This window comes from Terrapene carolina, unplaced genomic scaffold (genome assembly GCF_002925995.2).
Source record: "Terrapene carolina triunguis isolate 2854851 unplaced genomic scaffold, T_m_triunguis-2.0 Scaffold211, whole genome shotgun sequence".
Taxonomy (NCBI): domain Eukaryota; kingdom Metazoa; phylum Chordata; order Testudines; family Emydidae; genus Terrapene; species Terrapene triunguis.
In genome coordinates this window covers 39,980,072-40,005,306 of record NW_020664562.1, presented here as the reverse complement: position 1 = coordinate 40,005,306, position 25,235 = coordinate 39,980,072, and the positions used below count along the sequence as shown (strand labels likewise).

General features: G+C 40.4%; 1 protein-coding gene across 6 annotated transcripts in view; it reads left to right on the top strand.

The window, feature by feature from the left end:
• LOC113407395 (nuclear factor 1 A-type) overlaps positions 1-25,235 on the top strand; it is a 301,659-nt gene that overhangs the window by 265,253 nt on the left and 11,171 nt on the right. For 4 of the 6 annotated variants that reach the window (XM_026655854.2, XM_026655853.2, XM_026655856.2 and 1 more), the window contains one exon: positions 9,238-9,329. The exons of the other annotated variants lie outside the window; for them this stretch is intronic. In XM_026655854.2, the coding sequence (XP_026511639.1) occupies positions 9,238-9,329 (92 nt within the window). The remainder of the gene's footprint in view (positions 1-9,237; positions 9,330-25,235) is intronic. 6 annotated transcript variants of the gene reach the window in all.

The following is a 25,235-nucleotide window of genomic DNA, read 5'->3' as shown; positions in this document are numbered from 1 at the left end:
AGGGAGTTAATTGCGAATGGTTTAATGAAATGATGCTCAAATTGTCATTTAAAAACAAAGGGGAAGTTTTCAGTACTTTAATGGCAGGGGGACTTGTTCCCCAATTAAATGAATCCAAGATGAAGTCCAAGAATAAGCCATTATTGGAGTGATAAACATTTTTATTTCAAATGCCTCCTTGACAGTTTACAATTTCAGAAATGGCCACTGAGGAAGCACATTAGATAGATTAGATGGAGAGTGCCCAAAAATCAATGTACTCTAAAGAGCAAATCCCTGTGTATGCTTTCAAATCTATATTATTTAAATGCTGCATGTGGCCACTGCTTGATGTCCAAGGAGGCATGTATTATTCAACAAATATAAAGCCCAAGTTCTTAAAGTTTCAGGCACAACTCAGGTGATTCACACCTCAGAGGCCAATATTGTGGCTGTGACATGGTGGGTTCCATGGGGCATTGCACAGTCCTGACATTTGTTGTGTTTTCATGACATTCTTTAACTGGACAGGATTGTTTGCGTTTCAGGCTGAGGATACTTTGGCTTGCTTGGGAATTATAATTGTGACAGAAAGGATGGGAAGGTGGGATTTAAGACACAGATTTAAGCTAAAACCAACCCGTAACTTAGAAATGTTGAAAGATCATGGTTGCTAGTACTGCTCAGAAAATTTCTGTCAGAATGAAATTCCCCCTCCCCCCAATTTTCTAGCCATTTCTGACCAACACTTTTTATATCATGAACCTGTTTGTCTTAGCACTTTTGATGTCAGGTATCAGTTAACTTAATGCTTTCTGGCTCTTTAATAAGAGTCAGTAGTGGGCCACTAAAAGGTTAACATTTACTCACTGGTGAGTGGTATTTGAAATAACTCAGTATTTCCCTGTCTTTAGAGTTGGAAAATATGAAGTCAGTATACTATACATGCCATCATTTATAATTATAGCTCATAAGTTATGGGCAATTTGTGGTATTTAAAAGAAAAAATATCCAAAACCATTTTAACAGTTACCTTAATGTTTATTTTATGTGATCCTTGGATTCTATAAACAATAACCGTGTATTTGGCCAGATTCTCAGCTGATGTAAATTGACGTACCTACATTGATATCAGTGGAGCTACACTGATTTACATTACCAGGCAATCTGGCCCCTTGTGGCAAGGAATGTTCAACCAGGAGCTGTCAAGATAATCCAGGTTTTCTCAAAAGCAGCTAGTTAATGGTATTTAAACAAAAGATTAGGAAAAATAATTACCGTTGGTAATTAGTCAATCTGATATCTAAACATCCACTTCTGTACATTTTCAAGCATGCACCTTCCATTTGATAAGAGTCATGAATGTTAAATAGAACAGTGAATTGAGTTTTAAAGATGTGTGTAATACAATTTCAGTCCACATTTTATGGAAATGTGGACTATAGGAATGATTTCCAAAGAAAAATATATCACATACATATCTGAGCCTGTTGAAGCATGTATAGTAAAATAAACTGCCAGGACTTTTCCACGAGGGAACACCCATTTTTAACAGTCTCAGGAGAGTTCAAATGGTACTGTTCTAATCCATAGCAACCCTCTGATTGTCATTGCTTTCCGCAGAATAGTAGCCCAGAATACACACATACACTGGGCCACTCTCCATATGTTTGTCTTGCTGGACAATCTTGTCACATAACGTTCTGCAAATTTAGAACTGTCCTTCAAAATGGAGGACAGGTAGCAGCTCTCTCCAGATTATAGCTACGGAGTTTTGCTGACATACATCAGAAAATGTCCATCATTGCAACTCAGAGTCAATTTCCTGGATCCTACTCTGTTCCTTGCTCCCATTATACTGTGGACTTTGTTGCTTATTGGGGTCCTTAACTAAGTGTAAAAACTGTCAAAGTGCACTGGTATCTGTGTCCTTAAGCAGTATCTTGAGCTCAGAATACGTAATGTACCATAGAAAGAAGCCCTTGCTGAGAAGTGTTTTGCTATTGTGGGGGAGGGGTTGTTTGTTTATTAGAGTACGAATAGTCAGTACAGAGTCACCAGAACTACATGAAAAGATGTTTTCCATGGTTACACAGTTCCAAGGCACCAGTGCAGGAAGCATCCCTTTTTTACGGCTGTCTCCGCTCCATGGCATTATAATGAGGGAAGTCATTTACTGAACAGAAGAGGAAGTGCTTATACAGGAGTGATATTAGCATTTGGCCAGACTCTCCTTTGCTGTGTGGAGGGGAATAAAGGCCCCAGGGAAATAGGTGAAGGGGATTGGAATTTGTTTCATGCTGTTTCCCTCCTTTGATCTGGTAGAAAGCCCTCTACAGAAGCATGCATTTTGAGGCTCTACTAGACATTGGAATATGGCCCTCCGGGGGGGTGAAGAGGCCAGGAGCAGCTGCTCAATATGTCATGCTCTCCTGGGAAGTAGAACTTAAGAGCACAACACAACGTCATGGTGGTCAACGATTCTCAGAGCAGCAGTAAAACTCTCCAACAGTGGGATTAACTTTCTGTGGAACGCACGTCCATATCACACTGCTTAAGGAAGGAAAACCCTATGGTGGGATAGCTCAGTGGTTTGAGCATTGGCTTGCTAAACTCAGGGTTGTGAGTTCAATCCTTGAGGGGGCTGCTTAGGGATCTGGGGCAAAATTACTACTTGGTCCTGCTAGTGAAGGCAGGGGGCTGGACTTGATGACCTTTCAAGGTCCCTTCCAGTTCTAGGAGATAGGATATCTCCATATATTATATTTATTTATCTTATTTACTGAAGTATTTGCCTCTTGTGCTGTGGTCTGAGATGCAAAGACATGGGCTCAGAATTTCCAGCTGTAGGTCCTACCACATTTGCAAGAGGTGTATCTCTGTCAGTGAGGAGATGCAGGGGAGAGGGGAGCTCATAGGATTTCTGGAGTAAGTTTTTCCTCCAAGCACAGGTTTTTCTGCAGAATAACTTATCCTTAACATAACACACAGACCCTTAGTTAGCATCCAATCTTTCCCCCTTCGGGGGATTTGGTTTTATTGGTAACTCAAAACCAACACAACACAACCATCACCCTAAGCTGCTTTACAAAGCCTGACTGTTCCTGGAATTGACCTGCTGTGGCCCAAAGAAACACCACCTCCGTTATGTACTGATTGGAGCTTAATAGGGCAGTAGGGCCAACTGACCGAGCAATAATTCCCAAGGGTATTAGTATCTGAGCCCAGGGTGACTCAGCAGAAACCTTCATTCCCATACAGGGTCTAAGGTTTTTTCCATCTTGTTACCCCATTATTTTTAAAAAACAACTGTTTTAGTGAAAGTTATTTCCTAATGCTCCATAACTGAGCCCCGGGAGAAGAACCTTTTCTGTTCCACTTGTAGGGCAAGAGAATTATTGCTTTTGTGCCTTTGTACAAAGAAGCTTTCACGTTAAATGGTGATTGTAGCAGGAGGAGAAGAGTAATCTTGTAGCTAAAGCACAGGACTGACAATCAGGAAGTTTGGGTTCTAGTTCTTACTCTGCCGCACATTTGCTGTGTGCTGCTTGAGCAAGCCCATTCAGCTCTCCGTGCTGTACCTTCCCAGAAAGGAGGAGGATCATGATGACCATTTACCAACATTGCTGCCTGTGTAAGTGTTGCAGTGTGCGTTAAGATGCTCCGATGGAGAGTGCTACTGCAATGCAAAGTATTGTATGTGTGCATGTTCTTATACATGGCGTCATGTCCGTCTCCCCAGAGGGGTGCAATGGTCTTAAACTTTAGCAGTAGATATCTTATAAAATGGTGTAGCTATTCATATCAGGCACGTGTGCCCATTTTTCTTCCTGGCCTGTAAAGGAGAAACTTCACAGTGTATTAGACTAGCACTGACTGGAATTCTGCTTTGCCAGCAGGCAGTCATCCTTGTTAATTCACAACCAAAAGGTAGACTGCACACTCTTCCATGTAACAACACTTCTTTCAGCAAAGCATAGGTAAAAGGTTTCTGCCGTAGGAAAGTGCTGCTTTATAATACATCACACTCATAACATTGTTGGTTGTTTTCTCTGGTCTTTCATGCTGTTTCTTCCCATTTTGGCTAAATATCAGAGGCTTGTGTGAGCAAATGTTCTTTCCCTGCCAGTGCTTTCGCTCTTGCTTGTTCCTAAAGTGAAGCATCATAGCAAATTTGTGGCATCACGCTCATTTCCATGGCTACAGACTATGGTGTCGCAAATTCCCCACAGCAGATTCCAGATGAAGAAAGGCCGGGCAAGGCATGAAAATGTTCTTGTTCAAACACAAAGGGCCAGAGTTTCAGCTGGTGTAAACTGGCATAGATCCATTCACTTCCAGAGGAAGTTTGTAGAGATACATTAGTTCAGGATGTAGCCCGAAGAGCCGAGAAGGGAGGAAAGGATGATCTTATGGTTAAAGCACAGGATCATCAGAAGACTAAGATTCTGTTCTTGTTACCTTTCTGTGCCTCAGGTTGCCCCTCTGTAAAATGAAGTATGAAAATCCTACTATAAAGGAAGCTACTTAAAACACAATTTGATATAGCTTTAACTGGTGGGATTTCCTAGTTTCTATCCTAAAAAGAGGAGAGTAAAAGTGCCAAATGATAGGACCTCCAGGAATATCTCAACCCAACCTCCTGCATCAAGCAGGAAGAACTCTACACTGTACTTGGATGGGCAATTTCTAAGGAAAAGCCAAAATATGGTAGGAAGTGGTTCAGGGAGGCAGTAGCTGGCACTTTTGTACCCGATATCCTTCCCTGTGTTCCAGCATAGTAATAGGGATTGCTGCTGTTGAATATTCAGCTTTTTATGTGAGACACAAAATGGAGGTTGACCATTTGTGGTCCTCAAAAGTCCTATGGTACTTCACACCAGAGTATGGACGTTAGCTCCAGTATCCTGGTGAAATTCTATCTTAAGGAATTACTTTCTCACCGCATAGATGCTCCCTGTAGTTTCAGTATTCTTCAGCTGTAAACTTTTTTACTGTGGCTGTTTGCTCTTAAGGAGACACCAACTTGAAATCTAAGCATTTTTAGGAAGTGAGTTAAAAGTAGTTGCAGGGGCTACACCCCGGAGGTGGTCAGCTGAAGTGACTCCTGCATACAGCATATAGTTTATGAAGTGCCTTAGAATCCCTTGGCATGAAAGGTCTTTGAACTGACAAAAAATAATTAAGATAGGGAATTATATGGAAAGCATGATAAGGCTAACACTGCTAGCATATATACTATACTGTGAAATATAGTAAGCATATATGTGAGGTTGTCAGTACCTAAACAACATATAGTAACTTTTAGAACACTTTTGTAAGTCAAGTAATGTGAGAATTTGGAGCTTTATTGGTCATTATATAAAGGGCACAGTAGCTACCCATTGGTCTAAATTTTTAGCAAGTGCATTTGTAACATTACAGACGTTAACTTTATAGCCATCACAAAATCTTGCATTCCTTCGCCTTAAGTCATTATTTGGAATGGAAATAAGGCTACATAGTACTATGGCCTGCCATGCAATCCTGAAGCCAGAATTCACTCTAGTCATCACTGTAGTTTACTGAAGTGCAGCAGATTTTTTTTTCCTTGTGCTATATGCCCATCTCACTCTTAAATCTTTACCTTGTGTTCATCAATGCCTGAAACCATGAGAATTACAATGCAGACCCAAGTCTTTCTGCAGTGGAGCTCTGCCACAGTAAAACAATGTAGTGATATGCAATGGCTGAAAAATGGAAGGTAAATCTGAGTTTCTTCCCTTCACCCATGAACTTTGTTTCCCTGGAGGCACCTGCTCCAAAGAATCCATTGGTCCATTTGCTCATTGTCCATCCATGCTGGAAGAAAGACAGGAGGCCATGGATGTAGTTTAATTAGGCTGCAACTTTATTCACTTAAAATGTCTGGGAGCACCTTGCAACAAATTGTACAGCGCAGGAAGGGGGGGGTCAGTTCTCCACTGTTCCAGATGTAGGAGCCCTAAACCCCGCTTCCTCAGCTCCCTTAAAGGGGGCTACGAAAAGGAGGGGGTCGTCTCCCTGCTGTACAAGATGTAGGAGTCCCAAAACCCGCTTACTCAGATCCCTTAAGGGGTGCTTTCCTTCAAATCCTTTTCCAGTCCATTGTATCCAAAAACCATATCCCCTCCATACCAAGTACCTTCACTGGACATGTGCCAGGAGTGTTACTTAATTTGCAGCATTATAACCTAATCCCTCCCACACTCCACCCCACCAGGTCCCAGTCCAGCTGTAGGGAAAGCAAAAAAAAAATCCACCCCGCCTAGGTGGTGGGGTGAAAATTCCTTCGCAGCCCCACAGGAAAAGGGCAACTAACATAATACCCACTGTGGGTCAAAAGGAAACCCAGTCCTTTTGCCAAGATGGGTGCTGCCAGCCCAATCCTGGTAAAGAGGGCCTTTCCAGGCCTGCATGGGGTATAAATACTCTTCCAGTCATTAGGAAGGGCCTGGCAGTGACCTCCTGATCTGGCCCCAGCTACTTCCCTTCCTTCCTATGCATCCCTGTTAAGTTCTCTCCTTCCCCCGACCTGCTGTAAGGAAGCCTTTAAAGAGGCAGTGCCCCTTCTTCCAGCTAGCTGGACAAAGACCCACTCACATGAAGGTTGCAGTGAGTACGTTTTGCCTCATGAAGAAGCTCTGAAGAGCCAGATAGCAAGTGCCCAGTTTTGAGCTCTAAGACAACTCTTGCTGCTGCAGGAAGAATCTTCATTCTTGTTATGTGTAGGATTGTAAGGTTGGTTAGATCAACCTTTCCAGACTACTGTATCCCTTTCAGGAGTCGGATTTGTCTTGTGTACCCCAAGTTTCACCTCACTTAAACTACTTGCTTACAAAATCAGACATCAAAATACAAGTGTCACAGCACGCTACTGAAAAATTGCTGACTTTCTTATTTTTACCATACAATTATAAAATAAATCAATTGGAATATAAAAATTGTAGTTACATTTCAACGTATAGTATATAGAGCAGTATAAATAAGCCATTGTCTGTATGAAATTTTAGTTTGTACTGACTTTACTAGTGCTTTTTATGTAGCCCATTGTAAAACTAGGCAAACATGTAGATGTGTTGATTTACCCCCTGGAAGACCTCTGTGTACCCCCAGGGGTACACGTACCTGGTTGAGAACTACTGGGTTAGATGCCTCTTACTGTTAAATCACAAGGAGAGAGGCTATGCAAGTTAAAGCAAAGATAATTTATAGATTTCTAAAAAAATTGCCTCATTCAGAAGAACCTCTATAGCTGACGCTATTGACAGGCACATGTTGTGAATTACTGCCTTTTTTTTTAATTACCAAGTGAACACACATGAAAAAGTAAGGAGTATGCATCACAAATTCTATTTTGTTCATTTATTTCTGCATTTGTAGTTTAGTTGTAATTACTCAGAAATACTTGGTAACATGCCAGGAGGGAGTACCTTGTAAAAATAATCTTAAAAATACGGAAACTCACTACAGTGCGCTAAGTTCCTATTAAATCTTTGCTGAAAAGTATGGAAAGGCAACCATGTTTTGTGTGAATATTAGCAAAGCTTTTACAGTAGTTTTGGGATGAGGAGAAACTCAACATAGCAACCATTCTGAAAAGTGCTGAGCACCTTAAAATTCCATTGGAGTGGGAACTGAAATTGTTCAGTTTCTCACAGGGTGGGGACCTAATCCATATTTAAGACCTCCTCAAGCATGCGTTAGTAATAGCATCACTTTGATAACATATCCTCAAAGATCATTCTATTGACATCTGATCCTTGTAGCCAGACATGACTTTACAAGTAGGATGCCATATATTGTAGTCTCCAAACCAAAGGTCTATCTTTCACCAAACACTTGGCTTTTATAAAAAAGGCAGTAGTATTTCACCTTTACTGACAACTCAGTATCTTTATTTATATTTAATTATCCTTATTTTTCCTCAATATGAGATGTAACCTTAAAACTTAGCTTCACTGGAATTTGGCAAGGGATTTCCTTTTTTTTAAACAGCCATTTTTACCACTTCATCAGGGAGTTAGATTGCCAATTAGATTGTTTCACATGTTATGGATTTTATTCTGCACAGTGCATTCCTTGGCCCTTAAACATATATATCTATTAAGGTACATATTTAGATCTGCAAACACAGAAAACTGAGAAAAGAAGATGGTGTGTGCAGTTGTCAAACCAGCAGAACACTTAGCATACTGAAAGTTCATTGAAGTTGGATTTGCCCTGAGTTCTGGACAGTTGCAATGGAGAGATGTAGAGCAACAATAAAATCATTAAAGTACTTCAAGTTTGGAAGTATTCTGGGTTCTTGGCTTGTATTGCTCTTAATAGCTTTACATTTTATGGGAGCCATTCCAATTTTTAAAGAGTTTCAGCCTTGAGACTGATTGCACTTACTACCCCCAACCAAACTGCAACCCATTATTTTTTTACCAAGGGAATCTTAGTTTGTCAAACAGATCACATGAGTACTTAAGAGCGTGTAGACTCCAGCAATGGGAAAATCAGGGCTTTAACTGTATACAGGTCTGTCTCATCTTACGCGGGGGTTCCGTTCCGCGATTAGCGCGTAAAGCGAAAACCGCGTATAGCCAAAATCCCATTGAGTTCAATGGCTGGCGAAATCGCCCGCACTACAGGTATAGTATTAAAATTGTTATTTTCCTCTTTGTTTGTTTGGTTTTTTTTGTTTTTGATGACCGCGTAAAGTTGAAATCGCGCATGTTAAATGCGCGTAAGATGCAACAGACCTGTAGTGTGCTATACTGGTATGAAATAAGGGCCCAATCCTGGTAACATACACATGAGTAACTTCACTCAAATCAATAGCTTTATTGAGATCAATGTGAATTACTCATGTGAGTGAAGATACCTGGGAACAAAGTTGCAGGATCAGGATCTATGGTATATGTTGTACAGCCTTGTACCGAGAGGCCTGCCCCTCTCAAAGACAAAAACGGTTCAGATGAACTGAGCACATCTTCTTCTGGATGCATTACATCATCTTATTTGAGTATGTTGAAAGGAAGGACTTTCATTTAGTCCAGTTATGTACATGCCTATATATTCATCATTAAAGCAAACCTTTCCAGTGTCTACAATCAAACTCTTGCTCTCTAAAACGTTTGCACATTTCTGTGTTAAACATCTGCTTAGATGGCTCTGAGACAGTGTGTTTTGGTGTTGTTTGTGTGTGATCTAGTGCTGCTTCCTCAACGCACGTGTCCCTTCCCTTCACAGCCTACTCGACACCCAGCACCTCCCCCGCAAACCGATTCGTCAGTGTTGGACCTCGGGATCCAAGCTTTGTAAATATCCCTCAACAGACACAGGTGGGCAGCTTTCAACTTCTCTGTATGCAGTGCAGCTTGTTATTCTTCTGTGTATTTTAATGTCTCCTTACAAAGTGGGCCACATTTCTTCACCACTGTCAATTCACCCACATGGTCTCAGTAACAACCGTGAAATGTCACTCACAATTTGTGTTTGTCTGTTGTGTTTTATTGGCTTATATGGTAATAATTCTTTCATAATTCCTCCAAACTCTCTTGCTTTCCAAGGCATTGGCTTCTAGTGTGCAATTTTTCCTCTAGGACCAAATTTTCAAATTCCTTTATTGCATCTGACATATTTGCAAGTGCATCTATTTGCACATGCACATGCAAAAGCCCAGCTGGGCCAATCAGGTAATCATGGACTTCAGCCCAATCCTGCACCACTGAAGTCATTTCAATGGGAACAGGAGCCAGTTCCTAATTTGCCATTTGTATGCAAGATTTTGAGCATGCAGGTAATTTTTTTTGGGTGCGGGGCCCGGGAGATATGGAAACCAATGTGCTCACAACTACTATGCAGGCCTAGTTAAGGGAGGGCCTTTGAAAATTTGGCTTCAGATGTCAAAATGCAAGTTAAACCAAAGAACCAACACTTTAAAGCTGTAGCATCTTGTTTGCAGCCAACACCATATTTCACTGCAGTGATGTTGGGGTGACTATTCAGAGATTTGCTATAGTTGAGTCAGAAGCTCAAGCAAATATTTTTATTTCTTCAGGAGAAGGACAGGGTTTAAATGCGCTTTTTCCGAGCTATATCAAATTCTTAGCATTGATTAAGAAAATAGTTTTTGGCAGTTTTTTTAGCCAGATGTTGAAAAAAAATTAAAGCTGTGCTTAATATCACATTATCGTGGAGCAGTATAAAAATGAGAGGAACTAAAGTTCTAGGAGAAGTACGGCTTGTAGTTTGAAATGATTGCCTGATTACATTACAGTGCTTTTAAAGGTTAAGATTAAGAAGTATTTTTAATATGTTTGTGATGATTTAATATGGCTGTGATTATTTAAAAATAATAATTTAGCTGGGGTGAAGTTTTACTTTTTATCCCCTTCTGTACAATTTGAAACAGATCTTAGATGTGTATAGTAAGGATATAGCTACATAGATGTCACATGCTACAATTTCAGGACATGCATGAAGACAGAATCCACATTGTGATGTGATCAACACCTACCCTATCAGTGTAATATGACTGTGTAACTTATTACTGAAAATTGTCCATTTATAGGGCTGTGACCAGATGCCTGTGAGCACAATGTTTTCTTGCTATCTGTTCCTTTTGTACCATTTGTTAGGGGCTTTAGTTTATAGCTGTGTCGACAGCACAGGTTAAACTACATTGAATCTCAAACCTTTCCTGCATTAAACAGGGTCACAGAAAGTACACTAGCAGCTGAGAGGGGGGTTAACTCTTCAAGTTCTGATTTCTTTAGTTCATTAGTAAAGGGAAGCCTGTGTCCCAGTTTTCAGTTGTTGGGCCTCCCTTTTAGTACCTCCTGTTTAATCGATATAGAAGGCAAGTTTTCACGTGCCTTTACATTTAAGTCATAGAATTTCTCTTGTGGTTTTGGAAAGGATCATAATAAACAGAAATACACTGAAATAAAGAAATACAAAAATGTTAAGGTGAGCTGTTAAAGTCTTCAAGCATTTGGCTTTTTTCTTCAGAGTCCAAGAAACTTGAAACTCTTTGGAGAATGCTGCAATAGCTTTTCTAAAAGACTGACAATACTGATTGGCAGATTGTTACATAGTGGAATAAAACAAAATCAGAATCTGTAAGATATGAAACTTCTTTGCATTTTTAAACTAGGTTTTTTTGCATTTGACGACTGTGAATTTTGAACCCTGCAAGTTATGATTTAGGCCATTGGAAAGTGTTCTGGCCCTATTGTATGTGCTTCTATATAATACTGGATAGCAAATGACAATACCCCTGCATAACTCCAAATTAAGGCAAAACATGCTGCTATAGATAAGGGGACTGCCAGTCTCTCTTACTACAGCTGCATCCTCTGTGCTACTGTACTTCAGGGTACATTAGAATAACCATTATGACCCACTGTGATACTGGATTTATAGTGTACCATAAAAACCCACTGCGAATTGAAATTATTAATGTAGCAGTTCTGAAGTAAACCATGTTTTAAATCAGAGAAGTGGGCTGAAAATACCGAGAAGTTAATGATTAGGGACTTAGTTAACACTCTTCTTGTCAAAACAAATCCACTGTTATAATGAAATTTTTGCAAGACATTAGAGCCGTCCCTTAGGATATTTTCAAAATATAAAAATAAAAACAAATGAAACACTAATATATTGAAAGTGGCTGGTGTTGCTATTTCCCATCAGGAATTTTACAGTGCATTCAGTAGTCAGGTTAAGAATTGTATGTCCTGATGTTGAGAGATGCCAACACTCAACTCCAAGAGTTCAGTGGGAGAAGTGAACACTCAATACTTCTGAGCGTCAAGCTAGTAACTTTAATGTTACTTTTGCTTCAGCAGAACTCTAGAAACTCCATTTTCTCCTAACGTAACTCTAATGGTTCATCTCCATTCTAGAGCTGGGCCCAAACCAAAAGCCTGGATTTGAACACTCCTGACCTTCATGGAAGTTCCGATCCAGATAGAAACTTTGAGAAATGACAAAATTTTAGAGACAACTTTTCAAAAGCACCATATTTTCTTCCCATTTTGCAGCTGTTAAACTGTGTCATAGACTGCATACCCATAGTCATCAATCTCAAAGTTGCTACAGAATTGAACATGTCCACAGTGATGTGCAAGTGCTATTTAGTAGAACGTACATTTCACATACCTGGATGTGCAAGGGGCTCATACAGCAGTGAAGTAAGATAGTGGACAAACTAACAACAACAACAACATTGTTGGCCTGGCGCAGGAATTATTTTTCCTGTTCTTAAACAATAGAAGGTAGGAACAGGCCTTTTTTAGTGGCCATTACGAAAATCAGCAATGGACATTTCTGTTAACACTCGGTTCTAATTAACTCCAAAAGTCCTTAAATGTGAGTCATTAAGGAAGACATTTTAAATAGAAAAGTGAATATTTCATCATCATAGTTTGTTGTAGATATACCTACTGCACCAGGACAGATCTGGGGCAGAAAAACCAGACAAATAACTGGTTTAGTAAGTGTCCATGTAGAAGCCCAGAGAAGACTAAAGTTTCAAAAGGAGAGGTTTTTATAGCAGTTCAAACAATTGTGCAAATCTAGATACACTCCCTCCACTTCCCCCATCTATCACTGTTCTGCACCAGCAGCTCACCTCAGTATGGTCCCATTTTTAGGGCTATTTAAAACTGAATTACTATTTGGGCTATTAGAAGAATCACTTCAGTTGGCCTGGGCCTTATTTGATGACAAAAAGGCACAGGTGTTGTAACCTTCACTTGATAAATCATTTACTTTAGCTGCCTGACTTGTAAGCAATACAAGGTCTTCAGCTTAGCTGCCTTTGCCATATGCAAATCAGAAATACAGTATGCCTGGGATACACAGTCTACTATTTCAAAAGCAAGCTGGTCCGGATACCGCATGACTAAGTAACAGATACATTTCTTGTGTTGGCATAGTCTTGTAAAAAGAAAAAAGTGGCAGAGGAAATGGAAAGTACCATCATATTAATCAGGGGCTAACCTTCTGGAAGCTACCACACTCCTATAAAACAAATAATGTCTCTCTCTCTTGCTGCAGAAAATAATGAAGCAAAGAGCATGTGGTCAGCATAATCAGTCTAACCTAGCAGCTTGTTGTTTTGGGACCAATATGTGGACTCAGGCAGATTATTTTTTAACCAGTGTTTGTCAATCTGTAAGGCTGGCTGAAAAAAATATAAGTTGTTTTCCATTCTGATGGGTTGGGAGCCATATAAATTCAGTTTCCTACAGCTCCTTGCCCACCAAACTTTGATTACCAGGCAAAGTTTTTTCAGCCACCTCACACACACCACAGCTCATTAGAAGTTGCATTTCAGTTGGCAGAATCAATTCCTGATCCACACCACCTCTAGTCCATTTAACCTCTAGCTAAGTGTAGCAGTGCATAAATCTTGCAGCTTAAACACTGGTAAAGAGCCCTGGTACAGCAAACACAGTAGTGTTCTTCACACAACAGACAACTGGCCATAGTTGGTCAAGGAGCTTTTGAGAAGACAGAATTTCAAATGCCCTGCTTCTTTGCTGGTTTAATGGAAAGAGAATGCCACCAAATTTCCTCTGAAGAAAATACTTCAAAGAAAGACGCCAGTTAAATTTAAAGTCACTGCCTGATATCCCCATGCTCTATTTTACATTTGATTCATCTTAGTTAGCTTCCAGATCTTTGTTAACATATGAGCAGATACTGACTCAAGAGGACACCACTTCGAGGATAGAATCAAGGTAAATCTGTTCCTGTTTCTCTGACTGCACCATCTAATTCCCAAAGTAGAATCATACTACAAACATTAACCAAGTTTCTGCTCTCACTTCTGCTGATATGAGTCTAGAGTAACTCCATTAGCTACAGTGAAGTTGCCTTGGATTTAAACTGGTGTAACCAAGAGCAAAATCTTGCCTATTGAATATGCATAATAGTCATGGTAGCAGAAAACACATTTTTACCCACTGCTGCAATGCAGGGGGCATATGGAAATAAAAGCTATTGAAAGAAGAAAGTTGCACCCTTTCCTCAGCAATAAGATAGAAAAAACATAGACGAATACTTACTAAGCAGAGAGATAAAACACTCACAAAATGGCAACTTTAAGGCTGGAGCTGCTTGATATTGCCAGATTTAAAGGGCTAGAAAGGCATGCTGGGAAGAAAATTCTATAAGAGGGCTACCCTTCCCTACAGATAATTAAGGGTGGGGTCTGCCCCCCCCCCCGGGAAGGGGTTGTATATATGTGCTATATTACTAGAACATATAGCTTCTTTAGGTCTTCTATTATCCTCAGTTTCTTCTATGCTAGTTGGGAATACCTTTGTATTCTTTGTTTTAAGAAAACTTTATTTTATCTTTATATAACATTGCCTATCTTCTAACTCAAGTGCATATGCAGATCTAACAACATAGTGCATGATAGCTTTCTTCTTGTTAAGAAACAAAGGAAAGACTTTTTCCCTCTTCTCTTCCTCCCCCCCCCCCCCCAAAAAAAACAACCTCCCTGTAATTTTTCCCTGGCACCATCTTCAAGCAAAGGCCTGAGAAAAGAGATGTGCCTTTTACTGTGCCCTGTAGGTTGGACTCTGTCAGACAAGCGAGAGAAGAAATTCTAGAGTAGATGGTTCTCCAGTGATAACATTCAGTCATCTAACTCTAGGGAATGTCACACAGGTGACCCAACTGACTTCAGCTGCCTGGCAGCTCATTGGGAGCAGAAAGGCAGCCTTTCAGGTAACTAGGACCTAACTGTATGGAACTTTATAGAACAAAGTCAACACCGTGAAATGGACCCAGAGGTATAGAAAGCTAGTGCAGTTCCTAGAGAGCTGTTATTCCTGCAGCTGATGCCACCTGGCTGTTTTGTAGCCAATTTCCATTGGCAGGATATGGAAAAAGAAATCATTGCAAAAATGTTTCTCTTAATAAGTAAAACATGTAACTTATGTTGTGGGGAGTAGCCATTTTGCTACTTACATAATTCCTACTTCAGCCTCACTCATGTGCCCTTACAGAAAGGGAGAGTACAACTACTAGTCTTATCTATGGCTGATGCTGATGAAGCTTATTAGCAACCCTCTTGGGCTCTAATGAGCGATACAAGCTTTCCCTCATCACACCTCTCCCCCATTCCCTTGGGCTATGCATTACCTCAGTAATGTGCGCAGCTTCTGCTGGCCCTCGCAGTAGGGAGTTTAAGGTGACTCCCCAGCTCAGGATTCCACCGTATTACTGCAAAGTGCTACCAGCTGCGCCAGGGTTTTGCTTAACAGAGCAGTTTGTGTTCATAAAAAATGTAGCAGCAGCTTGTGAATTTTACATTGCAAGAGGTACTCAGAGGATATGAAAGGCAACAGGAAAAATGTCAGTTTTTAGTTTTCTAGGTCCTGAACTGAACCATCACGAATTCAAGCCTACCCTGCTTGGACAGCATTGTAGCATTCACAGATTTGTTTGCCCGTCACTCCTATATATCTGGTGACTCTACTCATATCCAAGTTAGTCTTGTCCTTCAGCCTGAAAGTAGGTCTTGTGTTGACGCACAGAGAGAGATGAGAGAAGCCTAATTTTATGAAACTGTCTACACCAGTCAGCCCACTGAGAGCTGCGTACACCACAAAGCAACTTCTATAGCTGCTGGCCCACAAAGTGTTGGCTACAAAGTTCCTTGATTATAGAGGCTGCTTCCTGATTCCACAGTGGGGGGGACACCTTCTCCTTTCAGTAGGGGCTGCATTGCCCCCCAGTGCCATTTCCTAAATGCTGCCCATTGCAGGGAATGTGGAAGTTGCACTGAGTGAGAATTTGAATGAAAGGGTGGAGCCACCTCTGGTTACAGAATAGAATTTTAAAGCATCCAGGTCTCATAAACACATTCCCTTGTTTGAAAGCTCCTCTCCAGAGCCCGCTCTTCTTCCAAACCAATGATCTGGGAGCTTCCCCCACACCAGCGACAGGGAGTGAGGCTCACCTACCATTCCTGAAGCTCTGGGTGTAGAGACATACACCATAGATTGCTTTTAAGCAAGTTGGGCCCCAATACCCTGATGTGGACCCAAGCACTGGACTCCTGGTATAGCTCTGTTGGAACTCCCATGAGGCCCAGCCGGTGAAAGAGAGAACAAGCTATGACCAGGAACTGCTGACCATGTGAAGAGGCTGTTTCATAACCATGAGCTCTCCTTTATTAGAGGTGCTCCATTACGGCTTGGGCTGGAGGGGTCCTTTTCTTTGGGGCCAGTAAAAATCCCTCCATGGCAAGCTGATCTTCCTCCTGCAAAGGCTGGAAGGGTGATGTGTATGCATGCTGCAGTAGTGGTCTCAGTGTGGCTGCTGTCTGCGATTACACAAATGCTGTGTGGCCGCAAGCCCCCAGTGTAGTGTGTGTGCAAGCCTTCACAGCAGCTGTGCTAGCCCCAAACACTTTACACAGGGGGGATGCAAAAGTGGCCTCAGAATAGGGGGTGAATTTCGTCACCTTCAGCACCCTCTCTGGTCAGTTCAGCACACAAAACCCATGTAATTGCATAGAGGCACGGATTGGCATTTCACTCTACAGGATCAGAAGGGTATCTCTCTAGAGAGGGAAGCACTTGTTACCCCAAAAGGATAGAGATTTCTGAAAGATGTGTCAGTGCCATCATGTGGCCCTGACCTCAAAGTAGGTATGAGCCAAACCAGTCCAGAAATGATTGGGTAACTCCCAAGCAGGGGGATATTTTACTGTGCTTTTCTTCCTTCTCCTCTTCCTCCTCCTTGATTGCCAGGCTGACCCCTTTCAGCGTCCAGTACTCTGCACTCCACTTCTGGTGTCCATGAACATTATGGATGATTATTTACGACAGACATAGACAGATTTCCCGAACCAAGCCATTCAACTCGATACTCCCCCCGCCCCCCACCTCGCCCCTTCTCCCCATTTATAACAAACAGGAAGCTTGTTTGGAAAGCACCCCTTTCTTTTGGCTTTTATGGGTGTGACTTATGCTCCACAGCAGAGGAAAAGGAAGGGGAGTAAGTGTGTGGGGTGGTGAGAGCCGGGAAATATAGACATATGATGAATGAGACGGGGAGATGTAATTTCTTACTGAATAATTCTCTACAAGCTGTGCAAACTTTCTTTAGTTAAACAATTACTCTAAAAGGCAACAATTCTGTGCATTTTCATTGAAGAGCCTTCACAGTAACAATGGCCTGCGTTCTCCTCTAAGAACCTCTGCAAAGAGCCAGCACAGTTTTCTGTCTTATCTTCAGCAGGAAATGTCCTCTAAAAATATCTCATATTTCTCTCTGTAAAATGGATTTAATAGCCAACCATTTAAAATGGATTTAAATTGCCTGGAATTGAAAAAAAAACCTTCCCCATATGGAGGAGTCATTACATGATTCTCTTTTATGGGAATTCTTGCATCTTCCTCTGAGCAAGCATAAGATACCAGCCAATGTCAGAGACATAATACTGAGTCAACATTGGTCTGATGGGGCATGACAATTCCTGTGTTCATAGTTGCATGCTATATGAACTAGGCATAGAATGCATAGAGAAGGCCTCCCAGGTTTCTAGAACAACTTTTAAAACTAATAACGTTTGGGTGGTGGGGGGATTGATTTGTTCATTTGTTTTTTGAGAAGGAGGATGGGTAGGGAGGATTGCCATCAAATCAGTTAGATGATCCAAAAGAATTTAAAGTAATTGGTGCAAAAGAAGTTCCATGCCTCAGAACACACTTTGTGACTGTTTGTTTCATCAGATACACAGCTGACACGGTTAACTTTAATGGGGTGGTGATCCTCATTGAATTGCAGATTCCTGTGACTGACTGAAATACTACAGGGACTTTGGTAATACAGTGCGTGCTGCTCACACTCTTTCCACTTGCAAAGTTGCAAATTTTTTCAGACAGACACACACACACACACACACACACACACACACACACACATAAAATCATAAGGTGAGACTCCAGTTATGTCCCTCTTACTGCTTTTATTTGTCTTAGCTGATTTCCTGCCCACCCCCTGCCCCCAGCCTCCATTGCAGATAACCGTGCATTGGATTAGTCTGCCTGACTGCTGCATCAGGTCCCACATCGATTTATTGACTCTGTCAGAGTGGCTAGTACAGTAATTGTTACAAGAGCAGAATAGAAAGCAAGAACGTGTCCACATTAAAAAAATGTTTTGTTGTTTCTTTCCTTTTTTTTGCCCTAGAGATCTTTATGTGTTTACCTAGCAGAGAGCACTTTACTTAAGTTAATCAGCTCCTACATTATTAATTGTGACAGTTAGGGTGCTACATGACGGCAAGCATATTATGGAAAACACTGATCTCACACCAGTGGTGTGGACGTGAGCAAGTTTTCTCTTCCTTCTCTTATTTCATGACTGCTTTAGGGTACTACTAAATCACATTTCCCTGATTGACAATATGCTATCAATATTGTTGATTTGGGAGTCAGGCAGAGAGGAGTACACAAGAGAAAAAAGAAGTGAGGAGATCTTCAGAATATTCTAAAACCTTGGCAAGAAGTCACTGTAACTATGTAATGGTAACAATTTATATGCCTAGCCTGATTTCTGTAAAATACATTTTGCAGTGGTTTAAGATCTGCTGTTTAATAAGTGATTGGGATTTACAAAGAGGGCTAATGGAGACCTTTAAAATCTATATACAGAACGTGTGCATATAATGTCATTAAAAAGACACCTACTGATTTTTACAAGGGGTTTTGGAAATGACTGCCTTTGAAAGACATTTTATGGTAGTTCAGCTTTCACATTTGATACCTATATGTGCTCTATAAATTCCACACAATCTGACAAAACCAAATAGGTGTCACGTATGACCTGGATGGAAAAGGTCAACACTTACATGGCTTTTCCTTTTACTGGAGCATTGACATTTTTGCCATCTACTGTATATATATATTAGTGACTCCTCACTAAATATTCTACAGTCAAGGATTAGGACCACACTATACAATACAGTAAAGTTCAAAAATTAAAGGCCATGGTCTCTGCCTAGTTCTCAATGGACATGTGTTAACGTCACAAAAACCATCACTACTGCAACTGACATCTTTTGTTAGTGGTCTCAACAGAGAGGCCAAGAACTGAGGTAGACACCTCTACAGGTAGATTCTCTGCCCTTAACAACCAAGATAGCATTCTACAGGAATGGACCAAAACAATACGTTAGTATATATTTTATAAACATAAGCCAGAGAAGAGGCACCTTGGTAAGGCAGTAAATTTCTCATCCCCCAAACCCCTGTACTTTACTGACAAGAGAGCCAGATTATTCCAAGTTAATGTAAAGAGGGTAAAGGAGGAGGAGGAGGCAGCATGTTCTGTGTTCATGTCTGAAAGTGATGCCTGCAAACTTAGACATTTTGTAATGCACATATTCAGCATGCATTTTTCAAATAGTCATAACTAGGTTAAATCAACTAGTTAAGTCACAACTAGGTGATACTTGGGGTGGACTACTCAAACTTTGTTAAGATTCAGCTTTCAAACTTCAGCTGGTTTTGATGTAGTCAGTTAAAAAAAAGTGGAGTTAATTTGTTTTTGAAATAACAAAAATGCCTTTATTTCACTCTCGCCTAACTCAGAATCAGCTGAAAGGATTTTCCTCAAACTTTCCCCCAAAATTCCCTATTGTGCAGAGACAACTCTTGGACAGTTTAAAAATTTACCCCCAAAAAGGTGAATTTTTGGGGAAAAATTCTGATCATGAGAAATAAAGGGGCTATAACCCAAAACATTTTGTAACCTTAACTTTATAATATGTAATATGAATATTATTAATATCCAAATTTCCACAATCCATGTAAAACTATAAATGCAAAATCTTCAGGTATATTCATTTTCATGAACAAGCTTTGACACTGTGTACAAATACCACTGTTTGCACATGCTAATGGATGTGACCAAATGTTTTAAGAGCACATGTTCATTACATATAATAAATGGAAATCACTTCATCCGTCAGTGAAATGCAGCCCCTGTATACAAATTTACATATATTATTCTGTACTTCAATTTAGCTACAACATTGTAATAAGACAGAAGAGAGGAATGTCATACATAAGAGGCAGTGCATAGAGTTAGGTGCTTATGTATCCAGTTTGCACGCATTATATTTTTTGTCTTTATTTGCATGCTAATTTGGCCTATGGTTTTTTAAAATTTATATAAAGCACTTTGTGGTCTTTTGGGTTAAAGGTTGCTGTATAAATCTAAGATATCGGGCCGTCTTTCCTTCATTGAAGTCAATGGTAGTGGGAGCTGGAATAGATGCATCTGTAGGAGTTAGTTTAGGTAACTGCTATACAATAGTCCTTGATTTTTTTTTTTAAATCTATGATTATATTCTGCTTATGAATAATTGTGTGACGCAGACTGGATAACTTTCGTCTTTCACAGAGAAGTTAAGACAAAGGTTAAAATTCCCATTTTCTTTGCAGGAAAAGACTGAGAGTGCAGCTTTACTCTGAAAAGTGTCTCTGTAAAAATTGCATCATGTGGCTCCATATTTATTATCCCTGAGTGATCCCAGAGAACGTTTATTCAGTTTATAAGTACAGAGATGTTTTATTCTAACTTACCAGACTTGTAAGCTCAACCTGGGGTCTGTAAATCAAGCTATGTTCTTTCTGGTTCCTCCAAAAAAATAAAGCTTCTGCAGACCAAATTTTCTCACTTATACCTCTGCAGCTCCACTACCTTAAAGTTCTGCACTTTGTGCCACCTGTGTAATGCCATTGTCTCCAGTTGGAACTATATTAACAATTGTGTTGATGTTGCATGAGCCAGACTAGGATCCAGTTCATTGTCCCACAGCACTGTTGACTTTTTCAGAACTGTAAGGAGTAAATGTTTAAAATAAGGAGCTAAGATTCCAAATACAACTGAGGAGCTTGGTTATTGAGTACAAGGGTGCTACTGTTAAAGGGTCTTTTCATTGTAGAGCAGCACATACAGTGATTCATAACACAGTGAAGCAGAACCTTTGATTTAAAGTTCAGCATTTACAGCGGTAATTTTGTCTATTTCCTCTGACAGTATTAAGTAAATTGAGATAGTTTAGTTAGTTATTACTAAACTTGATAATTAGTATTAATCCATTTCCCCTGCTATATACACAAATATTATGAAACTATGATAATGAATCAGGAAACTCTCATATTTTGACTTTTAATGACTTGAAATCTACCACCAGTTTTATTGGCAAATCATAATATGTTTGAAAATCGCTTATCATGGGCCAAAACTCTAACCCCGTTAGTCAGCCATATCTAATACAGTATTTCTTCATTCAAAGACTGGTGATGTACTGAACATCTTTCATATTCTTTAATAGAAGACTCCCTACTCCTTAGTCCTCAATATAGTTTCTTTTGCTCATCTCAGTCACCAAGATCCTGTACCATTGTGACCTTTGTTGGCCAATGAGAGCTGCATTGGACTTTATTTGGCCATGTCTAGCTGGGCCAGATGGTCTCTGCAGTGTAATATGAGATGTTCCTTGGTCCATCCTCTAAGGCTGAGCATGTTGCCATTACTGTTTCAGCAGACCCAGGGAGCAAAACACTGATCCCAGGAATTAAACCTAGGTATTGTGCATGGCCTTGAACTTTTCTCAGAGTAATTTGTTCAGTTTAGCAGGATACAGTTGTCGAGTTCTGGGATGGAATCCAGACCAGTGAGTGGTTGTGTCACTGTCTGCCCTGAAACCCTGGGTGCCTTAAATGCTCTGCTGCTGTAGCTCAGCCTGGACAGCGACCGCCAGCAGATAAGCATTCATGTCAGACCCTGAGTGCCTGGGAGCCCTACATTCCTGGATCAGCAGCTTTGACTCCAGCAGCCTTCCTATAGCACAGTGGCAGCCTTCTGGCTTCCACCAGTCTTGGTTACTACTTGCAGGGTGACTCCAACACACCCCTGTCCCGAAACTCCCCCAAAAGTCTTTCCTGAAGTGTCCATCCCTCTCCTGGACCACTCAGAGAAATAATAGTTTGTTTGTGCCGTTAAAGAGACCCAAACACATTACAGCTTATTAACTTAATTGTGATAAGTACACCCTTCCCTGCAAGCATGGCACTGAGTTGGTTTATAGTAAAAATAAAACAAATTTATTAACAGTAAGAAATAGGCGAAGTGATGCCAAGTAAAAGAAATAAAAATCAAGGTGGTTACAAGCAAATAAAAGTAAAAATATGCATTTAAAAGTCTAAAACTTAATCTAGCAAGATAACAGGCTTTGTTCAAAATGGGTTTTTTTGCCAATCTTCCTTCTTACTGCCATGTCTGATCTTCCCTCAGTCAGGACCTTCCACAGAAGTAAAAAGTGCTGGGTTCCCTTGTCTTCCTAAGGTGAAAGATCTTTGCCTAAGCAGATTTCTCATCTATATTCAATCCCCGGAGACTTCAGTCCCTCCCTTGGTTGAAGGACCCATCTTTCTCAGCTTGCAAGAGCTCTGTTGCCTCGTGTCTGTTTAGTGATGAACCCCAACGATGACCTTACTTCAAAAGGCAGGATGACCTTATGCTGTTCTTCCCTCCCTGTGGTCTTCCCAGTCCCCGCCTGATTTCTGTGTAAATGGGACTTCTATTGTTTTGGGTCATACCTTGTGTAATTTCATTGGAGACAGGTGGAGAGCTATCTTCCCTCCTGCCTGGGTAAAATCTAATTCTCCCTTTGTTCGGTCACAGTCTGTAAAACACAGTATCAATGAGTATTCATAATTCCTTATATAGTGTCAATACATATATTTCACAATGATATTAATCACCGGTGTGTCCTAGGCTTTCATAAAACCTCATTTGATACACTTTTGTAATACAGTAACATTATAAATTTGAAACTCAAAAAAGAATCCGACAAAAAGTGGAAACTAGGTCAAATTATGAAGGATGAATATAAACAAACCATAAGCACGTAGGGACAAAATTAGAAAGGCCATGGCACAAAATGAGATGAAACTAACTTGAGACATAAAGGGTACCAAGAAAACATTCTACAAATACATTAGAAGCAACAGGAAGACCAAGGACAGGGTAGGCCCACTGCTCAATGAGGGGGAAAGACAATAACAGAAAATGTGGGCATGTCAGAAGTGTTAAATGAATTTTTTGTTACAATTTTCACCAAAAAGGTTAGTAGCAATCAGATATCTAACATAGTGAACACCAGTGAAAATGAGGTAGGATCTAAGGCTAAAGTTTGGAAAGAACAAGTTAAAAATTACTCAGATAAGTTAGATGTCTTTTAGTTGGCAGGGCCTGATGAAATGCATCCTAGAATACTCAAGGAGCTTACTGAGGAGATATCTGAGCCATTAGCAATTATCTTTGAAAACTCGTGGACGGCAGGAGAGATTCCAGAGGACCAAAAGAGGGCAAATATAGTGCCAATCTATAAAAAAGGAAATAAGGACAACTCGGGGAATTACAAACCAGTCAGCTTAACTTCTGTATCTGGAAAGATAATGGAGCAAATAATCAAGCAGTGTGAAAACAACTAGAAGATAAGGTGATAAATAATAGTCAACATGGATTTGTCAAGAACAAATCATGTCAAAACAGCCTAATAATTTTCTTTGACAGGGTAACAAGCCTTGTGGATGAGGGGAAGCAGTAGATGGGGTATATCTTGACTTTAGTAAGGCTTTTGATACTATTTTGCATAACCTCGTAAAAAAAACTAGGTAAATATAGCCCTGATGGAGCTACTATAAGGTAGGTGCATAAATAGTTTGAAAACTGTTCCCCAAGAATAGTTATCAATGGTTTACAGTCAAGCTGGAAGGGCATATCAAGTGGGGTCCTTCAGAGATTGGTTTTGGGGCTGGTTCTGTTCAATATCGTCATCAATGATTTAGATAATGGCATAGAGTACACTTACAAAGTTTGTGGACAATACCAAGCTGGGAGGGGTTGCAAGTGCTTTGGAGGATAGGGTTAAAATTCAAAATGATCTGGACTGGAGAAATGGTCTGAAGTAAATAGGATGAAATTCAATAAGAACAAATGCAAAGTACTCCATTTAGGAAGGAACAATCAGTTGCACACATACAAAATGGGAAATGACTGCCTAGGAAGGAGTGCTGTGGAAAGAGATCTGGGGGTTATAATGACTAACAAGCTAAGTATGAGTCAACAGTGTAACACTATTGCAAAAAAAAGCAAACATCATTCTGGGCTGTACTATCAGGAGTGTTGTAAGCAAGACATGAGAAGTAATTCTTCTGCTTTACTTCGCACTGATAAGGCTTCAGCTGAAGTATTGTGTCCAGTTCTGGGCACCACATTTCAGGACAGATGTGGACAAATTGGAGAGAGTCCAGAGTAAAGCAACAAAAATGATTAAAGATCTAGAAAACATGACCTATGAGGAAAGACTGAAAAAATTGGGTTTGTTTAGTCTGGAGAAGACTAAACATTCTTTATTACTATTGACAACGTCACCATCCTCTCTGTTGCTCAGGCCTATTGCTTTATGGTCATCTTTGTCTCCTCCCTCTCCCTTGCCCAGTACACCCACATCATGTCAAAATCCTGGTGCTTTTCTCTCATTAACATTTCTAATACCCGACCTTTTCTTTCTGTACACACTTCTACAGTGGTTATCTCATGTCTTGATTACTTAACCTCCTTCCCCTGGATGCCCTGATACCCATATTGTCCTTCTGCCAGTCCTTATAAAATGAAACAACTAAGATTGTCTGACCTGCCTGTCACAGCCACCCCTCTTTGAGTCCATCCACTAGTTTCCCTTTTCCTACTGCATCAAGTTCAAACTTCGTATCCTTATTTTCAAAACCCTTCACAACTCTCTTCTTCCGTGTTTATCTGCTTTGTCTCTTATTGTGACGTTCATGCCTCCTTTGCTCTCAGCGATGCCAACCATGACTGCTCATTTGTTTGCTTTTCCTACAACCATCTTCGTGCTCTCATCTGTGTTACTCTTACACATGGAGCTCCTTCTTTAAAGTAGTCTGCAAGCCCTGTCCTCCTTCAAATCCCTCCTCATGACCCACGTCTGCTGTGATGCCTGCAAGGAATCAGTAATTCCTAGACCCAGGGCAAAAAATACCCCAATACTTTTTTAACATTCTGGTTGTGCACATAGCTAGGTGATATAACCATGAGATTGTAAGCTCCTCAGGGCACATGCCATGTCTTTCTATGTGTTTGTACAGCACCTCGCACAACGAGGCCCTGATCCT